Source organism: Pseudoliparis swirei, chromosome 16 (assembly GCF_029220125.1).
Source record: "Pseudoliparis swirei isolate HS2019 ecotype Mariana Trench chromosome 16, NWPU_hadal_v1, whole genome shotgun sequence".
In the NCBI taxonomy this organism is placed as follows: domain Eukaryota; kingdom Metazoa; phylum Chordata; class Actinopteri; order Perciformes; family Liparidae; genus Pseudoliparis; species Pseudoliparis swirei.
Window position 1 is genome coordinate 17,082,351 of NC_079403.1, and position 20,083 is coordinate 17,102,433.

Sequence of the window (20,083 nt, forward strand, 5' to 3'; positions counted from 1 at the left end):
TTCATTGCGTTGGCTATGAGAAGCTATAGCTACTAAAGGAAATCGTAAATATGATAACGGCCTGAATACATATTTTTCTTGTGATGTTTAGAAGTTTTTTTTCTCATACACTAGCCCGCTGTGCTGCAAGCTCCTCGGGGACAAAGAGTGGAAGACGCGTTGATTCAAAGATATTAATAAAAAAGATTACATTATATTGATAAGAGAGGCTCCGCCCTGAGAGAGCAACACAGCAACAACTGAATAGATATATTTATACAGACACATGTTCTCATTAGAGATCCCTAGAAACACAATGTGCCCTACATCTTTGTGCGTCTCTGTGTCGCTCAGCCACTCCGGCTGGCCTAGATCTGAAATGATAGCTGATGCCGTTTCTACAAGTTGGGTGTCATTTCGATCCTTTTCCAGCATTCATCTCCGCTACAAACGAAAGCCTCCAGGTCTCAGTGGAGCCCTGGAGGCAGGCGTGCCAGACAACTTCATATTGGTTGCTTGTCTGGCTGGCACACAATGTAACTGTGGGGAAGCAGGGGTACATGAGTTTGTCAAGCGTGCGTGTGTGTGTGTGTGTGTGTGTGTGTGTGGGGGGGACTGGGTTGTTACATGTGCGATCTGTTGTGATTGATTAAATACATTATTATGTCCCCATCTGAGAGAGGCTCTTGTTTGACTGTTTAAAGGCAGGGTGGCTGAATGTTATTTAGCTTTTTGTATTTTACTTTTATTTTACTTTGTATACTTCTATATCTTTCATCCCTGTTTCTTATATTGTGGTTTATTTATTTATTCTTGTGTGTTTGGTTTATTGGTGCTGCTACTGTCACGACAAATTTCCCCTTGGGGATTAATAAAGTATATATCTATCTATCTATCTATCTTAAGTATATACAAAACTAGACCAGCAGATTAATTAATCTGTAAATTCCTAGTTCAGCATATTTTTCGTCTAATTTGGGCAACAGGGATGACAGTGAAGTGAATGCTGGACTCATCAGGCGACACCAACACGACGCATGAACGATAAAGCTGCTCCGATCGGCTGGAAGTGTGAAGAGGAGATTTTGTGATATGAAATTGCATCTCTTACTGAAATCGACTGCCGTAAAAAAAAAATCAAAATGCTGTAAAATCACTGGTCAAATCAAATTCTGTATCACTTTTGAGACCAGTCATGGTCTTACTATGGCAGGGTCACACGGAGACCCTGGCGACCACTTCACATCTCAGGCAGAAATAACACATCTCAAAGGAATCGCGGTGATCCTGCTCAAGCAAGTGAGTTCAGCTCCAAGTTTGACATTTTGGTCAATTTTGAGGTGGAAATTTGCACAATTTCCCCATCAAGACGGTTCAGAAACCTCCAGCGGCAGCTGTAAATACAGATCGCGTTGCCGTCGTACCGCTGAGCAGGGGCTGGTTGCGTCGGTGCGTGGCGGGCAGCGGGCCCAGGCGCTCCTGCCGCTGGTTCAGGACCCGGCCCAGATAGCCCGTGTGGCGCAGGCTGCCGACGGTCACGCTATGCAGGTACACGGGCTCCACGAAGTGGCTCAGCAGCGCCCCCTGCAGGCCCAGGACGTTCCATCTGAGGGGTGAGGGCACAGAGAGAGGACGTCAAGGAGAGAGTGGGATGATGGTTGGAAAAAAATAGATGAGGAAGGAAGGGTGAGAGAGGAGGGCACCATGGAACCGAAGAAGGAAAGAAGGAGGGAAGGCAACAGTTGGGGGGGGGGGGGGGAAGAATACGTCGGAAGAGAGATAGAATCACTGCGGGAAAGGAGGAGAGATGGGTTCGAGAGAAGAAGGGTAAAAATACGAGGGAGAGAGAGAGAGAGAGACATGCGAGAGCTTCAATGACAGGTAGAGACAATTTGATCATTATCTTGATGTGGGACGTGATGAATAACAGATGCTGGACTGACAACACACACACATGCACACACGCGCGCACACACACGTCCTCCTCTCCCATTTTCCCTGCTTCCGGGACACAAACCATCACCGCCACCTACAACAACACTGCCAAAGGTCAGTCCATCAGCATTCCCGACATGGAACAACACATTACCATGTGTGCATTCATCAGCGCCATGGAGGTTAATGCACTGCAGGCAAACCTCTGTCGATTGCTCAACTCGAGGGGCACTCACCTCCGGATTTGTTTCGGGAGATCCACGTGTGACACACAATCACTGCAGGACTAATCCCGCCAGCCGCACCGCCGCCTGATACTGTGGCCAGCTGGTCATGTGCCACCTACCGTCGAAACCCACTCGACAGTATTTAACCAGCAGATGCTAATCTATGGATGGAAAATGATAATTACCTTGTTTATTATTATTCCTGCCCTTCGCGGAGAGAGAGCGCGCCGGCTGTGTGCCTGAGCTGTTCACTGGACTAATGAACCCACGTGAGCCACAATCAGGCTCGACATCATGCCACTAATTTTAAGATCATTGTTCTTTTTGTTAATCAATGTCTCTTTATCATGGATGCAATTACGGTGGCTCCTTGCTTCCTCGCCGGCGTAATGATCCCTCATTGCAGTCAATCAACATCAGCGGCCTCGCCAAGCAGCCGATCACCTGCGTTTTGTCCGCAAGATCCGTCCTTCCCTCTCCAACGGAGAGGGGGAGCTTCGCCACGAAAAGCACACGCAAACTCAGTGCTGAAATTGTTTAGCCTGAAATATTAATTTACCCAGAAAGCGACACCGTGAATCAGAAACATCTTCTAATCTCATGCAAGAAAAGACAGCCATCTGGCTCGGGTGTGTGAATTTAAAGAGAGGAGAGGGGAGAGACCCCTCTCTCTCTCTCTTTCTCTCTCTCTCTTTCTTTCTATCGCCACATCTATCCTTTCTTCCCACCCCCGGTAAACGCCAACCATTAAAGTAATGTTCATCTGCATAAAACTGCAGTGGAATGGAGAACATCATCGTTATATGAAAGCCATTTAGGCCCCTCAATTAAATCCAGCTGTCGACTTCAAATCAAATATTCGCAAAGGCGCTTCATAGGGCCTGGCTTAAGAAAACACAACGATGATCATCAGGTGAGTCAATGATGGGGCGAGACGTTGCATATTATCCCAAAATGTTTACGATAAAAGCAAAGATCCTAAAATCCCTTATGGCCCAGGCTGAACTAACTATAATTATGTGCTGGAGCTGAAGGAAGTGTGGAAATAAAAAAGTAATGTGAGGTTGTGAAATGAGTGTGACAGAGGACAAGAAAAGCATCCAGGGGATCACTATAGGACTGCAGCAGTGTGTGTGTGTGTGTGTTGAGTCTTCTGTCCTAAGCTGCTCTCAGTTCCACCCTCCACCCTGACCTTGATAAACTGGCCCTTGGTGACCCACTCACTTTAACGACGGCCACCCATCATTTACGGAGATATAATAAAAAAAGAGAGCGTACCTGCCGTCCGGCCTGGCGGGATGCTGGAGTGGAGGTGGTTGTCAGGGAAGAAGAGCAGGGTGTCCCTTGCCTTCTCCCTCCCCCCGTCACTCTATTTTTTTGTAAAGTAATTGCTTTCCCCCCTGTTGGTGACCCGGGTAGATTTAATCACACCATCTTCAGCCTTGGCCAACTGAATCAAATTGGTCAAATTAACAGCGGCTCCACAGGAGAAGGGTTCACTTCTCTCTCTCTCTCTCTCCCTCCCTCCTTTTAGGTGTGTGTGTGTGTGGGCGTGTTGGTGCCAGTCAGAGGATCAGCTGTAGTCCCGCATGCTTCAGTCGGCACAGTGCGGTGCTAAATTCATGGGTTCAGTTCCAGTGCTGGCAGTGAAACTGAGACTATATTAAAAAATAAATTTCAAATATCATACAAAACGCAACATCAAGGGTGGGAGTAATGACGATTGTTAGGGACCTTCATTGTGTGCTGAGGAATCTTCTTTAGCCAAGCTGGTTCTAGGGATGGTACTGTTGGCCTGTTGGCTGGCAGTCTGTTTGTCTGGTCCAGATTGGAATATTTCAATCACTCATAGACGCACCATCGTCAAGTCAAAGTTGTCCAGTACTTAAAGTAATGACATTCCCAAAATAGCCTCCGCTTCACCTTGAGTGTCATGTGAATTCGCAGGCGTAAGCACGCCAACACACCAAACTAAGGTGGCGAATGAAGAAGAGCTTGAGTAGTGGTTTTCACAGTGGTAAGACGAGTGCTGTGTTCACACCAAAAGTGGTGCAGATTTATAGCGCGACTATGCAAAGTCAATGCCGACGTAAATGGTTGTGAATGACGCGAAGAGAGCGAAGTGAAAAATGTGTCATTGGTGAATCTAACTGCTGCTGCTGCTGCTCTCGTAGCGCTGGAAGAGACGGTCATTCAAACGTAGTCGGTGAAAGTCACCGCGCTGTGTGAGCCTACGGGTGATGTTATGTATAAATATAAATATATGATATTAATGTTATGAACCTAAACACGAGGGCGTTAGATGTTCAGACGTTTGTGGGATGTCCACAGAAAGTCTACAGCATAAATAGGGGTTATTTCTTCCTTGGTGGATGGCGGAAATGCTAACTTATTCCACAGAGTCAAGCCGCAGAGATAAGCCCCGCCCCCTATAAGGCGCGAATGAAGCGAAGAACGCGAATGATGCGAATAAACCCGCAACTTGTCGGGCGAGTAAACTGCTGTGAACGCAGCATTAAGGACATGATGGGAAACACCTGATCATCACGCTGATCGACCACAAACACAAACACCACCTATTATTCTGTTCGATTTGCAATATCTAGAGATAAATAGACATTTTTTACTCTTAGTCTCATGTTTTAAACTGTTAAACATATCTTGTGTGGTTGACAATAATAATTAAAGTTATTAATATAAAACTTAACGACAAAGTGTTTTACACAACAGAACACAATAAACCAAACAAAGGATATAATTCAATGCTAGATGCACACACTAGATGCTCGCTATATACATATATATATATATATATATATATATATATATATATATAGCGTATGTAAGTAAACCTTACATAGAGGTGTAACTGAATATAAATATATAGATATACTGTCTTCAAAACAGAATTCCTTGTAAAGCTGCAAATGGTCAAAGAACAAATCGCCTGCTTTAACACAAAGTGTGTGAACCTCTAAAATAATAATAACATGTATCTAATCATAGACACATAATCATCATTTATCACCTCTAATATTGTGCCCCACCATTACAAATTTAGAACATTTACAGAAACGAGTCCGAAAGGGAATATCATTATGTGTGTGTGTGTGTGTGTGTGTGTGTGTGTGTGTGTGTGTGTGTGTGTCTCCCTCTGCCTGAAAGATGCTCCACACATTGATGCCTTTACTCCTCACGAGAGGACAGTGTGAAAACGGAGGCGGGAGAGCTGTCCCGATTGAGCGTTGCCGTCTGTCCGTGCATACATATGCCAACACACACATTACCAACCGAGGAACATAAACGGTCTCTCTCTCTCACTCTCTCTCTATTTCCAAAACCTAAAGCACATTGTCGTGAAATTTCAGTGTAGAAAACCAGGGGGAGTTGTGTGACTAATATCCTCTCTGGAGGTGAGCCAGCCCTACAGATGTGGAGATTAGAACAATGTGTGGAGATTAAAAATGATGACGCGGTACGCAATACACTAATTCATTAGAACAGGATTACCTATTGGAGTTACTTATTGGAAATCAATATTCACCACCCGCACGACAAAGGATTTCATACGCAGCGGGGCCACGCAAACACGCACCTAGACACCCCGACGCGCCACGGTAAATATCACAGACAAACCTCTGCCTGGCTCATAAGGCCCATGTTATCATGCTTTATTTAAACAGGGATCACTCCTTCTCATAAGGAAGCTAATCTCCTAATAAAGATAACCCCTCAATCAATCCGCATACCGTTATTTTCTCACGTCGGCCAGAGACCTCCTGGGTGAGCAGATGTACAGATCACATGGTTTGAGATTTTTACACAAATCAACACTGCACTGATGACTGCAGTGCTCGAATGAGAAAGGTATATTTAAGAATTTTGGCGCTGGTGTTGTTGAGCTCCTCTGACTGTTTTCTTTGGGATTTTTTTTTTTGCACACGAGCAAAAGAGTCAACATTTCCAAGACAGAGCGAAGTGGCATCGTTTATGTAGTCCAGTATCAAAACTGCACTATCTCAACAAAAGACGCAGAGGACGGCATTTTGTCTGACAAAAGGAAACGCCAGATTAGATTTCAAGGCCAAGACAGGCCCGCCTCTTTCGGTTATATATCAGTTTGCAGGACGTTCAGGCTGTTTGGTCCACTTGACAGAAAACAACAACAACAACAACACGTGAAGCGAGGCAGAATATGAAGGGAGCGTTTTGATTGAGAACATAAAGAATGTCAAAAAAAGAGCGAACGCCCCCGGGAGCACTGACCTGGTGATCTTGTCGGTGCAGGACATGGTGATGAGCTGCTCGCCCTGCAGGACGCCGTCCCACGTCTGGACGGGGCCCCGACCTCGCACCGGCACCGTCCCCTCGCCCGACTCGATTTTGGTCCGCAGGTGGCTGCGGTGCTTTCTCATGAGGTGTCTGCTGCTGTGCACTGCCGACACAACACAATGCAGCCTCAGCCCGAGCGCCATCGCTCTCCATTATGTCAGTTCTTATTACACGGCTAGACTGGGAAGCCAATCTAATTAGCTATTAATGAAGTCTGTTATTTCTAAATAACACTACGCAGTTCCAGATCTAATCACATCAATAAGCGGCAAAGATTCATTTTGTAGAGTTCTAATCAAATTGACCCAAAATGCACAAGGCCACGAAGACGGCAGGTAAACTAAAGTGGAAATAGTCAACCATTTTCCAGTATTGCCTTTTATATATCTTAGAAAAATAATCCATGATATAGAACACATTAACTCCTAAGCGTTACATTCTCTGTATAATTAGAGATGTTGTACAGAAGTAATTATTGGTCTCGATGTGTAACTAGCTCCACGTAATTAAAAACATAAAATAAATGTTTATGCAATATTATGTGAGTCTGATAAACAATAAGACATGACTGTTGTATGTTTAAATAAGAAGATGGGTACAGTTTTCCAGCCACAAACATCGCAATCCCTTTCAAAAGCAAAAGTTTAAATGAGGTTAACGGCTTCATTTGGGGAATTAAATGTATTATCTTGGAACCGTTGACTGCCTAATTGTTAATGACGAGAGCGTTGGATGTACGGAGCAGTAATATTGTTCATTAAAGTCCACGATATTCGTAAATAGTCTGCACTATATCAGAAGAAGAAACTCCACACTTTCAGGAAGAAGAAAACACTCATACTCCTTGCTTTCGCTACAAATTACAAGACGGATATCTCCCTAATAGGGTGCCAGAGTGGAGATAAATAATCAGGGTTTTTGTTTTAATAACCTCTTATTTCCCCCGGCTAAAACTCTGCTTCCTTCTCTCCTCCTGCATGCTGTTTCTCCGGCTGATGTGACAGCAGCTGGAAATTAAGCCCCGACTTCCAGCTCAGAAATGTTTAAGAACAGTCAGGAAAAGGTACTTAGTCATTTTCTAATCTCTGAGAGCGCACTGCAGAACATTTAAGAGGTTTAATGACCACAAACGTCAAGTTCAAAGGCTTCTCCGGTGACAGCATCAGCATTTCTCATCCACGCTGGTTTCATGAAAATCCCACCATGCGCTGCACTGTAGTGAATATTCAGGGAGAAGAATAGCAGCTCTGGGATGAAAGCGTGTGGGGGGAGGTGGTGTATATACATCCCACTGATGGAAACTGCAGTCCTGATTACATTTCTGAACTCGTTGGCGACCAGACAAAAATGCGTGGCAAACCATCTAAATGAATATACAATTTGTTTTCAGTGGGTAAGCAATACAATGTCATCTGGTCAGCACGGCGTGGCTGAAAGGGGCCAAAGACGGGATGGGACATGAAAAGGATGCCAGCTTCCTGTTTCTCTAAGTGTCTGGAGAAGAAGAAAAAAGCAGGAAAAAAAGCAGGGCAGTGGATTTTAGAATATCTGCCGTGGAAAATGATCTGTTTATAAACCCGAGAGACTGACCGATGAGTGATGATAGAGAACATGGCAGTTATTGCAGAGGAGCGCATGGTGAGTATTGTTTTGATTTCCTTTAGCATCGTCAATCGATGTTGTCTTACGGTCAGTGGTGATCTCATAGGGCGAGTTGAGCCTCCCGTCCCCGCACGGCGAGGTGCTGATGTACATGTGGAAATGGACGTTGTCTCTCAACCTGTAGCCGGACTCCTTGTGCCGCACAAATATCGACTCCTCCCAGTCCTCCAGCCTTTTACTGAAAGAAAGAAAACAACAACAGGGAGACTGATGACAAAGGTAGCACCATTCATCACAGCATCGGGAATAGATTTCCACTTTTTGTTTTCCAATGATGAAGTGAGGCCGGGACGGAGAGAGATGGACACTGGCCCGCTCTCTGACCATAGTCCATTCTCCTGCTGTCACACACGACTTCTGGATATCACTCAGGCTGCGGGGAGAGAGGGAGAGGGAGTGTAACCTGTGGTCCACACACGCTTTGTGTTGGAGTCGTGAAACAACATGAAGGTCAACAAGAACTGGCCGAGTTTGAAATTATGGCTGAATATTAAAGAACAAACATTCAAGAGAACGGTAGAGGCTGACTACTGAAGACTACATATATTTTTTTTTCACAACTCATTCAGAAGTTGAAAAAAGTTATCCATAAAACCTACCTGCATTAGGGCCGACAAGGAGACACATAATCTAACTTAAAAATCTGGGTCATTGTTTCTGCTGTGAGCAGAAATAAGGATTTCATCACTCACACACACACACACACACACGGCTAAACTATGCTTCGCAATGCAAAGCACGGCTGCACTCTTTGTACAACCTCTCCTCTGTCTCCGATGTCCTTTCACTGAGTGTAAATATGGAAGTTCTGGCATTTTGTTTGGCCGTTTCATTTTGACTTATCTTCCCCGTTCGCCATTTTACTCGGCTGCAAAGTCTCTGTACCTGCCACCCGGCATTGTGCCAAGACAAAAAGGCAGTGCTGTGTATGCAAATATGACATTCAACGATCTAGACTTCTAGCCACTTATCTGATGAATCAGCCTCGCCATCGGGTTCCTCCGGCAGCTCAAAAAACACAATATATGCTCATGTACTGGGGGGAAGTCTTTCTGGATACTGGTTCAATTCGTGGTGAGCTTGTGTGCACCGGAGCTCGCTGTGTACATTGAAAAAAGTGCTAAAAACCAATAGGCCGCTGAGACCCTGAGCTGAAGCAGTTAAGTGTGATAGTATGCCTCGTTAGCTGGAGAGAACAGCACCCATACAGCTGGTTCCCCATTGAAAGCTCTCTCTCTGTTTCCATGGAGCTTATTATGGAGGAGAGAGCATCCTTTGGAAGCAGGCGGTCACAACATATTAGATATTTCACGCTGTTAAGCACACTGTAATGCATAATGCAATAAATGACATGTTGGAGACACCTTGGAAACTAAAGGGCGTGAAGCCCGATGCAGCGATCTGATCGCCGATCTCATGCGGACTCAAACAGCAGGATCAGGTGTCGGGCCGGTCGCGTCAATTCTAGGCTGATATAATCTATACTTCATATACTGGAATCTGAATTCCTATTCATGTTGGGAACAACTTGCATTAAAAAAGTTTACACTTGATATGTGATTCCTGATCATCATCATCATCATCATCATCATCATCATCATCGTGAAGAGGCATTTTAATCGAGCAAACCACCCAACAGCAGAGTGCATATACAATAGGTACAATGATCTCAACAGTAAAATTCAGCTTGCATGTTCGTGAACCTACCGTTGATATTCTATAATATACAATAATAACGCTTAAAGGGGTTTGATGGTTTAGGAGTTTTTTATTTATTTGTAATACTAAAGATCATGTAATATTTGACCACTGTGGCAATAAGACAACAACTAGAGGATAATTGTAAATTGCTTAAACACGACCTAGCATCGTCAGAAGTAGAGAGGATTCAAAGGAAATTTAACGGACACATTAATGTCTGGAAATCTGCAATATCTATCTAAAATGTGCTATGATTAACCTACATCTTTCCCCTTTCATGTCCAACTAAGGTCGGATAGTTATCCCTTCTTGCCAATGACTTGTTTTTAAATGCATCATTGATATTGATTTTGTTTGACTATAAGGAAAAAAGAGACTCCTCAACGGTAAACACAGGTCAAGGGATTGATCAGAACCTACATGATCGTGAACCTGTATCAGCTACAGTTATATATAAAGTTATTCAATATGAACGTTAGATTTTAAGCTGAAACAAGTAATTAAATCAGACGGCACAAAGTAAATGGCCAACTATTTTAATAATCAATTGTTTGTTTAAGTCATGTTTTGAGCAACATCGTACACTTAACTTCTTTAGGTTGTCTTTTTGTTCAGAGTTAAAATGTTCCCTTTGTGTTTTTGGGTGATATCCAGATGTTTCACCTGTGAATGGCCAACAAAGAAACCCTTAATAATGAGCAAGCCTTCCAGGCCAACAATAAGCTAGTAAGAGTGAGCATTATCGGGCTGTTACAGGAGGTCAAGAATGTAAACGCCACAAGGTTTTTCAAATATTCAAAGTAGAGCACTCGAGGACGGTTGTGTGTTTTTGAGATAAAGCCGAAGAAAGATCTCTTACCTCAAGAAGAGCTCGAGCTGAGAGTAGAGGAAGCGCAGAAGCGCCCTGCGGGCCGTGACCTCAGCGTGGCAGTCGTTGACCACTTGTCCCTGGTCACTCAGGTACTCCCCGTTGATGCACTTGGTACCCGTGGATAACGCCACCACCTGGGCGTGCCTCAGGTCCAGACCTGTTGAACAATGACAGACAGAAAAATGTTCCACTTGTGTCTCTTGTCATACGTTCCATTGATTCCTTAATCCAAGAGGTTCACAGCAGCCCTGATGCATGCCCTTCCTCACCTTTCGGTCCAAGAGAGAGGCCTTTTGTCCTCATTAAAATAAGACTCGCATTCACAAAGGATGAACGCAGACTTACGCGGCTCAAATTTACACGAAGAAGCAAAGATGAGGCGAGGTGAGACTGGTGAGAGGTCAGGGTTCTCAGACAACAAGTGTGACTATTACTTATCTGTTTGTGATGTATTTACACATAAAGGATAAAGACTCATTTTGGTGGAAGACATCAAATAAATCGTATTTCTGCACATATAATTGTCACTAAATTGTCTTTTAAAAGTTTTGAAAAGTATTCAAAATATATAAACAGTGAACACAAGACTTTTGTTTGAGGACCTCGTTAGTTCATTGGATCCAGTGCCTTTCAAGAACCGGGATTAAAGCAGCTCATCGTCGCTCCTCTTCTTGTGTGAGATGTCTTATGATCAACGTTATTACCCTCAGTGATTTCTGTGTGTGTTTACAGCCTGGTTGCCTTGGCTTGCATCCATAACATCTTGTACATTGCGTATTGAGTCTGTGTGGGACTTCAGAATAATACTGGAGCACTAGGTGGGTGGGTTGCCAACGGCTATTTCACACACTGCATTTCACTACTTTGCATAACATGTTTCCAATGGAGTGAAGTAGCACACAATAACGTCAGGAAGTGATACAAAAAAAATAGGTCAAACAAAAAACAGAATTAAAAGCAATGCGTGTGAAAATAAACCTCAGACCGAAGTTAGTCTCTACACTTTGCTCACACAGTGAAACAGAGAGGAAAACATAAGAAGAGAACGGGTAGAAAAGGTCACTGTCAGATATGACTTTGGCTTATTTCCATAACTACAGTTCTCTAAGCAGCATGGGTAAGCGTCTCCTCAGAAGCTCCTATCACAGCACAGCAGCCAGGATTAGCTGGATGCAAGGAGTGAAGGCGGGAAGAGACCCTCCACCTATGAACTGGACGGGCACTATAAGTGGGCGATCTTTTCCATGGTCAGATCGACCCTTCGTCACCCCGCCAGTTTGTCCCGCAGTGAACTTGTTTTTCTATGAGCGGTTAAACACCAACAAATATGGATTGAAGCAGATTATTAAAGTTAAATGAGAGGCTATTCTACGGCCACAGTACATTTTTACAAACACCTTTGCTGGACTAGATAGCGATTCATCCTCTGGGAGGCAAACCTGGTGCGTCGTGTGAAGGTGGTATCCTGGGATGCAGGGAGAGGCATCCATAACATGTATTGAAGTAAGCCAATCAAAAGGCATAGAAAACCCAGCAGAGAGCCACGCTTGCTCTCCACATAAAAAGGAATCCATCAGTCCCACTGCTTCTTCTATCCGAGTGGAACTGGAGGCAGGTTGGTCACTCCATGGGCCTTCCTGCTGGTAAGATATATCTTGATATACCGTGGGCCCGCGGGAAACGGTGCCCTTAAATGGCCTAAATGAGTGTCACATGTCAAGCATTGACCCATTTGTGATGGCATGCACCGTTTCACAGAGATTCATATCCCCTTTTTCAATTCAATTCAGTTCAGTTTATATTGTATAGCCCATTATCACAAATTACACATTTGCCTCAGAGGGCTTTACAATCTGTAAACAGAGACATCCCTGTTCCAGAACCTCACATCGGATCAGAAAAAACTCCCAAACAACCTTTCACGGGGAAAAAAAGGAAGAAACCCTCAGGAGAGCAACAGAGGAGGATCCCTCTCCAGGATGGACAGAAGCAATAGATGTCATGTGACCAGAAGGAATCATTCCAGAGTTACAACACATTCAATGAATATGACAGAGTGTATGAATCCTTTTTTTTTTTTTTGCATCTCCAGTATGTGACAGCTGCACCAAAGATTGAGGCCCATGGGATGTTCCAGAAGGACCATCACTGACTCACTGACCTTGAGGTATTTCTAATTTCTTGGGCAAGAGGGGTGTTTTCTCCTTTGCTTTTATGGAAACCTCCTTTTTAGGTTGGTTAATTCTACCTCCCTGAAAGTAGTAAACTACTAATCTTCCTCGCTGGAGGGTGTTTTGAATGAGCAATGGATTAATAAGGGGATGGTCTTTACCCTCCCTGACGTTCGGTTCCATCCGGTTCTGTCCGGGACGCATGAGAGAAGCTTCTAAAGAGGTCACTGTGGCGAGATTCTCAATGTGAGACACGAAGTATAAGCTGTGAGAGAGATCACAAATCACAACGTGTTGCTTTTCCTTTGAGAAAAAGACACTGTTCTCAGTGAGGACCCAGTGCAGGGCCATGTGAGAGCCCCAGTGACTGACAGACAGACAGAGGTGGTGCTGAGGGGATAGAGGCTTGATCGGCACGTTAAAGGCATGCCATTCCTTCCTTGGCTGCCACAAATCTCTCCCATCGCCTCTCAAAGTCAGGCTTCGCTTGCTTCCGGCAGACCTGCAGGCACCGCCGGCCCGGCACAGGAGCTTTTATCAGCCTCGGCCCAGATGGCACAGTGGCGGTGGAGTCCTGACACCTCCACTGATGAGGAATAGGAAGGAGGGCAAAGGAGGCAAAAGTTAAGGAAGAGAGGAATGTGTGTGTGTGTGTGTGTGTGTGTGTGTGTTGGGGCAGTTGAGGGGAAAAAGAGCAAAGAGAAAAAGAAAGGAAATACTAAAGTAGGATGGAATAAGTTCAACTTTTACTCTACAGAGAACTTTAAATTATATTTATCTTCAATTCAATTCAGTTCATTATATTTAGCCCAATGTCACACATTACGAATTTGTACAGTACATTCATTTAAAATCTCAAATGAATGTACTGTACCATTTGGAGTGTGCAGGACAACATCAGAGTAAACTTTACGGTCTAGTACATTACATTTTTGTCCCATATTTTTGCCAGTAGACTTAAATAAATATCCTTTTTTTCAGAGAATAGTGGACAGATTTGACAAACTTCTCCATGTTTCAAGTCATTGACACACAAAATCAAACGAAGTAAAGAAAGTTATTTTGTTGATAATTCATAAACCTGTAGTATTTTGAATATTTGAATACTTTAAGTTGTTCGCAAACAGACCCCACAACCACATTGGAGAGCGCTGAGTTGTGTGGGCCTGAAAACCAAAACAATAAGCTGAAAGATGCTCAATGCTCCATAGAGTTTACTATCTAAGGGTTCATCAGCGGCATCTTTCATGTACAAGTAGCCATGGGATCCATTGTTAATATATCAATATTGCTTATCGTGGCTTTAAAAAGTATTTTGTCACTAAGTAGGACATCCTACATCCTTCATTCTGCGTACAACTGTACTGCCAGTGTTAGACATGATAAGAGTCCTGTTGCAAGATTTCCTTTTTATAAATCAAATGTGTAAACGGGCTGTTAATCGTACATTTATTCATTTGCATGCTTTTTACTTGCATCACACCTATGTTGGGGTGCAAACAGGCCATTAACAGAATGATGCATGAACTGCGTCCACAGCTTCAGAAACACATCATCCTGTGCATGCCGATGTGTGCAGTGATTAATCAAATGTGTCGACAGTGAGATAATGATTTCTATCAACAGCGAGTTCAAACATAACGCATCTTTCGGCAGCTTTCTGTTGTAAATATCACTCATGGAGGAGGAGTGCATGAATGCTAAGCATACTGTGCGGCTGCACAGAAAACATACAATATTTATGATGGCGCAGCGCCATAAGAATATCTCTATATCATGAGTTCAACGATTGGCATTCCCTGTAAGCAATGCACCCCGATTCCTCCTCGGTGATAAAGCCGATTCTAAAAGCCAACAGACTCAACCAATTTCATTCTCCTGCTTTCCCTTGCCGTTCCACTTTGCGATTGTTTAGATCAATTTTGCAGTGGATAATTTCTACCGCGCTGCTCACTACCCTGCCATGAAATTGGCACTGAGGTTGCCTTCAGTTTGCGGGAGAGAGGAGACGGGGGAGAAGAGATGAATGGAAGAGAGAGAGAGAGAGAGGGGGGGGGGGCAAATAGAGGAGAAAGAGAGCCCCACAGGCAGTGTGCTGTTTTTAAACCAGGAATAATCAGCTGCATCACAGGAACACAAAAAGAGAGGGTCAAAAGGAACAAGGCAGAGTGGAGTCAAAGGCCTGAGGCGCTCTTCACACACAAATACATCTGTTACTGGTGATTCAAAGATGTCACACCCCGCGATAACAGCACTGTCAGAACGCATGTACATCACAGACAGAGACCTGTAACTACTCACGATAGCTACTGCACAATACTGTTCAGTGCACAATGGTGTCAGAGGCCTTCAGCGGGAAGGCAAGGTGCACACCGCCTCACCATGGCAACCGAGCAGATCACCACACCTTGTGGCAGCGCATGGAACGGAGGTGCACGTGGCATTTATTCAACACCGGATTTCGATGACTGCCCCTTAACTCGGCTGCACGCCTGCAGCTAAGTGTGTGTGTGTGTGTGTGTGGGGATGGGGGGAGGATTGAAAGTGAGGGTGTGTGGTAAAAACCATGCAAAGGGGTGCAATTTCCATGTCAATTATTAAAAGGGAATTTGTGCGATCGCCTGCCGACCAAGTCAAAAGTGTGAGCAAATAGCACTCAAATTAAAGTGATTGACACACGCACGCGGACACACACACACACACACACACACACACACACACACACACACACACACACACACATACTCACACATACACACACACACACACACACACGCACAATTCAGCCATGGGGATTCAGGCCTTTGTGGCGGATCCATTTCACACCATTCACCCGTCACACAATTGCTCGCGTGCTGTGGGCAAAGACATGCTGCTTTCCAAAAAAGGAAGTGAGGTTCATTTCATCGGTCATGACTGGTGTCAACACTTCCGACTAAACATAATCTCCCCCTGCTTCCAACTGTGTCACATAACTCACATAGCTCTGCCTTACACACCTGCGCTGTGGGCCATTGATTGCCTCTTGTGCCCTGAGCCACGTGCCACCGAGTCGCGTAAACAGGACCCAGCGTCTAACAGAGCAGGGCGTTACGATCATACTTTAGTTTCTATCAAGAGAAGTAAAGACCAAGCTAAAAATGCCATTTCTTTTGCTTAACCATTTTCTTTTTTCACTGATGTCGTCATATTTATCCGACAGCTCCAGAAAATGTGTTACTCGAGTGTTTCAGCACATCTGCATGTTCCCCCTCAAAGCAATGTTCCTCCTTCTCCCCTCCAGCTATGAAGTCTGGCCTCCTGCTAGTAATAAGAGTTATTTTGGTTTTAGGTGACGCCCAAAAACATTTCTTTGACTAACTTGGTAGTGTGCATTTTTATTTAATGATGATGTCTTTAGGGGAATTTCTTTGTTAAACATTGGAAAGCCCCCTGAAGACATTATGTAATAGTTTTAAAAATGGTGAAGTGCCTCTTTAATTTGTCACGTACTATACTAAAGTGATGCTGCACCAAACGGCTCGCCTATCTTTTATAGGAGAGAAATCTCAGTCTCATCTCGTCTCTAGATGGCGATGATTTAAGATTTTAGGGTACGTTAATGGCATGAAACACACTGTTAACATGTCGTGTACCGAAGGAATGCTAATATGGACATTAATTATCCACACTTGTGGAGATCCACTAAAAATATAATCCCAACCCAATAAGGACGTACCCATACATTTTGAGGGGCTGTTGCTCTAACCGGGAAAAAAAAAGGCAGTTAAGGCTCGAAGTCACAGACGGGGGGGGGCGGGGGGGGGGTCTGTCCTCGTCTTACACAACATCTCTCTGTTGCTCTGGGAGCCGAACGGGAACCCTCACAGCTCAGCCAATGAGGGCACATGTGCTATTGCTCGGGCAACTTTAACCTCGGCTTGTGCAACTCGCAGCCCAATAATGTACACAGTCTTCTGTGGTCAAGTTGGAGATCCTTATTCTTCTTGAGAAAATGTGTCCTTCACAATGGAGTCATCCAACTAACCTCGTAGGGCAGCCATAGTGCAGCACACATGGACCAACGCCGGTTCTGATGCGCTTCCTTGGGTCAGTGCAATGAAGCGTTTCCTCTGAATTGTACAGCACAGCTTTGCTAAACTCAAATTGCTCTTTTTTGATTTGCTTTTGATGGTACCCGGTATTCAGAAGTTGTTACAAGCAAGAACAGGACACGGGCATCCTGCACCCGACCGCCATTCTTTACACTTTTATTCACTCGATCCAAATTAATAGAAAAGAGTATTTCCATTTGAGGTACTTAGGCCATACATCTGCTCCACTAACTTTCTTAGGTTAATATTGCACTTTTTTATATCACTGCATCTATTGGACAGCTACTGGTTTCTTATGTACAACATACTGCTCACAAAATATACAATTATTAATAGGATTCTTTTCAACCCAAATAACATAATCAACATATAACATAGTAAATACGACCTCTGTTAAAATGCTGGTTGCCGGTACAATGCAAAGACAATAATAATAGGAATAATAATAATAATAATAATAATAATAATAATACAATAACATATTATACAATATTAGATTATGATTCTGCATGAGTAAAAGTTTAAAGAATTTTTAAGAACCACTCAAGGAGTAAAAGGGAAATCCATCTCTTGACCTGACCAGGAATCATAGAGATCTGTTGTTACACAAGGCTGGACATCTGAATCCATGTATTCTCTGTGATTACAAAACAGGGTAAAATAGGATCTAATCAGCCCACTATGAGCACCGTGAAGCAGATATCCTAGTTTCCATAAACTTGACTTTATGCCACTTGGGTTAAGCCCCATATATCCAAACTCTCATGCGTTCTTTCACCACAAGATGTTGGACGATAACACTGAATGTCATCCAAGGCGTGTCGTTTGAGTAACAGAAGAGCTCTGAAACGCTCGACACTTGTTGAGGGGAAAAGAACCTTGGCAAGAGCAGAGACTGCACCCTGTTGAATCTGTATGAGCTTTAACAGGCAACTGCTCTAAACATATAAGGATGTCTTTGTGAAATGCTGCTGAAGCTCCCAAATCTCTCTCTCTTTCTCCCGCTCTCTCTGCTTCAACACACCCTGAGCACATCTCTGTCAATTTTGTTTGCCTCTTAGCAAGCTGTTTCGTTGGCGGATGTGATTATTGAACATTAAGATTTGCGGCAGCCGGAAAACCAGATAAAGAGCAGAGAAAAAAAAATCCCTGTTTGAAAATGGATATGCAGACTAAGAACCACAGCTTAGTCGTCATTTGAAATCAACTTGTTTGAAACCCTTTGCTCTCGTCTCTTTCTTTGAGTCCCTGTGGTATTTTCCTCCACTCTGAGTCTCATCACCCTGCCTCAGAAGAAGCTTCTCTCATCCCATCCGACAAACAAGTGAAAGAGAAAAGAGGAGGAAAGGGGGGGGGGGGGGGTCTTTTTAAGCATTTTCCATTTGGACGGTTGACATTTTTTCATGTCTGTGAGCACATCTGAACACTGTTTACCATCTCCAAACAACCCAATGCTATCTCAGATCGATTCAAATGAGATTTCCCACGCTATTTGACAATGTGTGCTGGCGGTTTATTTTCGCCTGGTGGCGAGGCTAATCTCACTCAGGTTGGGGCTCAACTCTCTCGGCGGGACTCCAGCGAGGGGGTGGGGGTGGGGTGGGGGTAGCCGTGCGGTCTGCGGTTCAAAGACGGACTCTGATTAATATTCTTGAGGCAAAGGCAGAGGCATGAGACACACAGAGAGCGAGAGAGAGAGGGAGAAAAAGAGAGAGAACAGGACTCCCCAGTGTTCCTGTCAAGTTTGGTGTCTGCCTGCGTGGACACTGGCCACCGCGGCACTGCTGCTGCTTCCTGCTGCCGCGCCGCTGCAAATACTTGGCAACCGTACGTCTGGATCTCTGAAGATAACGCGCGCTATTAATAAACAAACAGAAGCAATTACTAGGAGGGAGAGGAGAGGGATTGGATTAGGTCAGGATGAGTGCCGTTCTCACTGAAGTGTGAACTGATGAGCCGCAGCCCTCCAAAGACAGCGGAGATACCAATCCCTCCTCACTGACCCCCTGCATACCCACAGGCTGCAGCCACACAGGGAGATAACACTGTGTGTGTGTGTGTGTGTGTGTGTGTGTGTGTGTGTGTCAGAGCTCCACATGTGCAGACCTGTGAGCATTTGTGTGTAAAGCCCTTTTTGTATTAAGCTGCTTCGTCTGTTGGTTGTAGTTTCAGTTCCATTTATCGGGGTTGAGGGTATTTTGAAATGTTGGGTTTCTTTGGAAGTCAAATGTTAATTCTTAATTGCTGATCAAGTATTCAGCAACTTGCCCAGACCATAACAGTATTGTATTTACTTATGCCAAACTACAAGGCTGGTTTGATTGGCATAATCTGAACGCCATAGCCAGCTCAGTTGTTCAGCCACGATCACTGCATATCTAGTTCTAGTCTTTCACATAGTCAATATTAAAACAACTAACAACAACAGCTAAAAATAGGTTACGCCCAAAAGCATGTCACCATGTACATTCGATTTTTCCCCAAAAATATAACTACTTCTACATTAATTCCTAATTCTAAAGCTATTTAATACAGTTTGACATAAATGAGTGAGTTGTACAAGTCGCAGAATACATTTAACTTGGTATAACAAAGGTTACCGTTTAAATAAGCGGCGGCAGAAAGTATTTATTTTAGTGATAGCTGGCTCCACTGCGCTACAGCGTACACATTTCACGCTAGAAGATTGTGAGCATCAGAGATGAGGAGTGAGTGAAGGTTTCTACGTACTGTATGGGTCAGTGTGTTCTGGTGTGCATGTGTGTGTGCGCGTGGGAGGCCCTGATGTAACGAAGCAACAAACACCCTCATAACTCATTGTTTCCCGCTGCAGGAGAACAGCAGTGGGAAGCTTCCTCCTCCTCACTGTTCCTTACGTGTGTCACTCAGTCGGGTTTCAGATTAAGTTCTGATCTAGTTAAGACTTCACCGCTGTGGCATCTGGAGCTGCTGTCAGAGCTGCCTGAGCACAGCATGCAGGGGGGATGACTGACACTCACCACCATGTCGCATTCTCCTCAGAGACTCTGAATAGTCAATAATTCATCAGGAAAGTATATTCTCATGCACGAGTACAGCAAGGATTGGAGTCCTTCTCTCTCTCTCTCTCTC

General features: G+C 44.2%; 1 protein-coding gene across 1 annotated transcript in view; it reads right to left on the reverse strand.

Annotated features, from left to right (window-relative positions):
- Positions 1-20,083, reverse strand: part of adarb2 (adenosine deaminase RNA specific B2 (inactive)) — a 168,515-nt gene that overhangs the window by 7,845 nt on the left and 140,587 nt on the right. Inside the window, exons 5-8 of the mRNA XM_056434423.1 lie at positions 10,696-10,864; positions 8,162-8,313; positions 6,408-6,576; positions 1,404-1,585 (exon numbers count right to left, since the gene is read on the reverse strand). Coding sequence (XP_056290398.1) covers positions 1,404-1,585; positions 6,408-6,576; positions 8,162-8,313; positions 10,696-10,864 — 672 coding nt within the window. The remainder of the gene's footprint in view (positions 1-1,403; positions 1,586-6,407; positions 6,577-8,161; positions 8,314-10,695; positions 10,865-20,083) is intronic.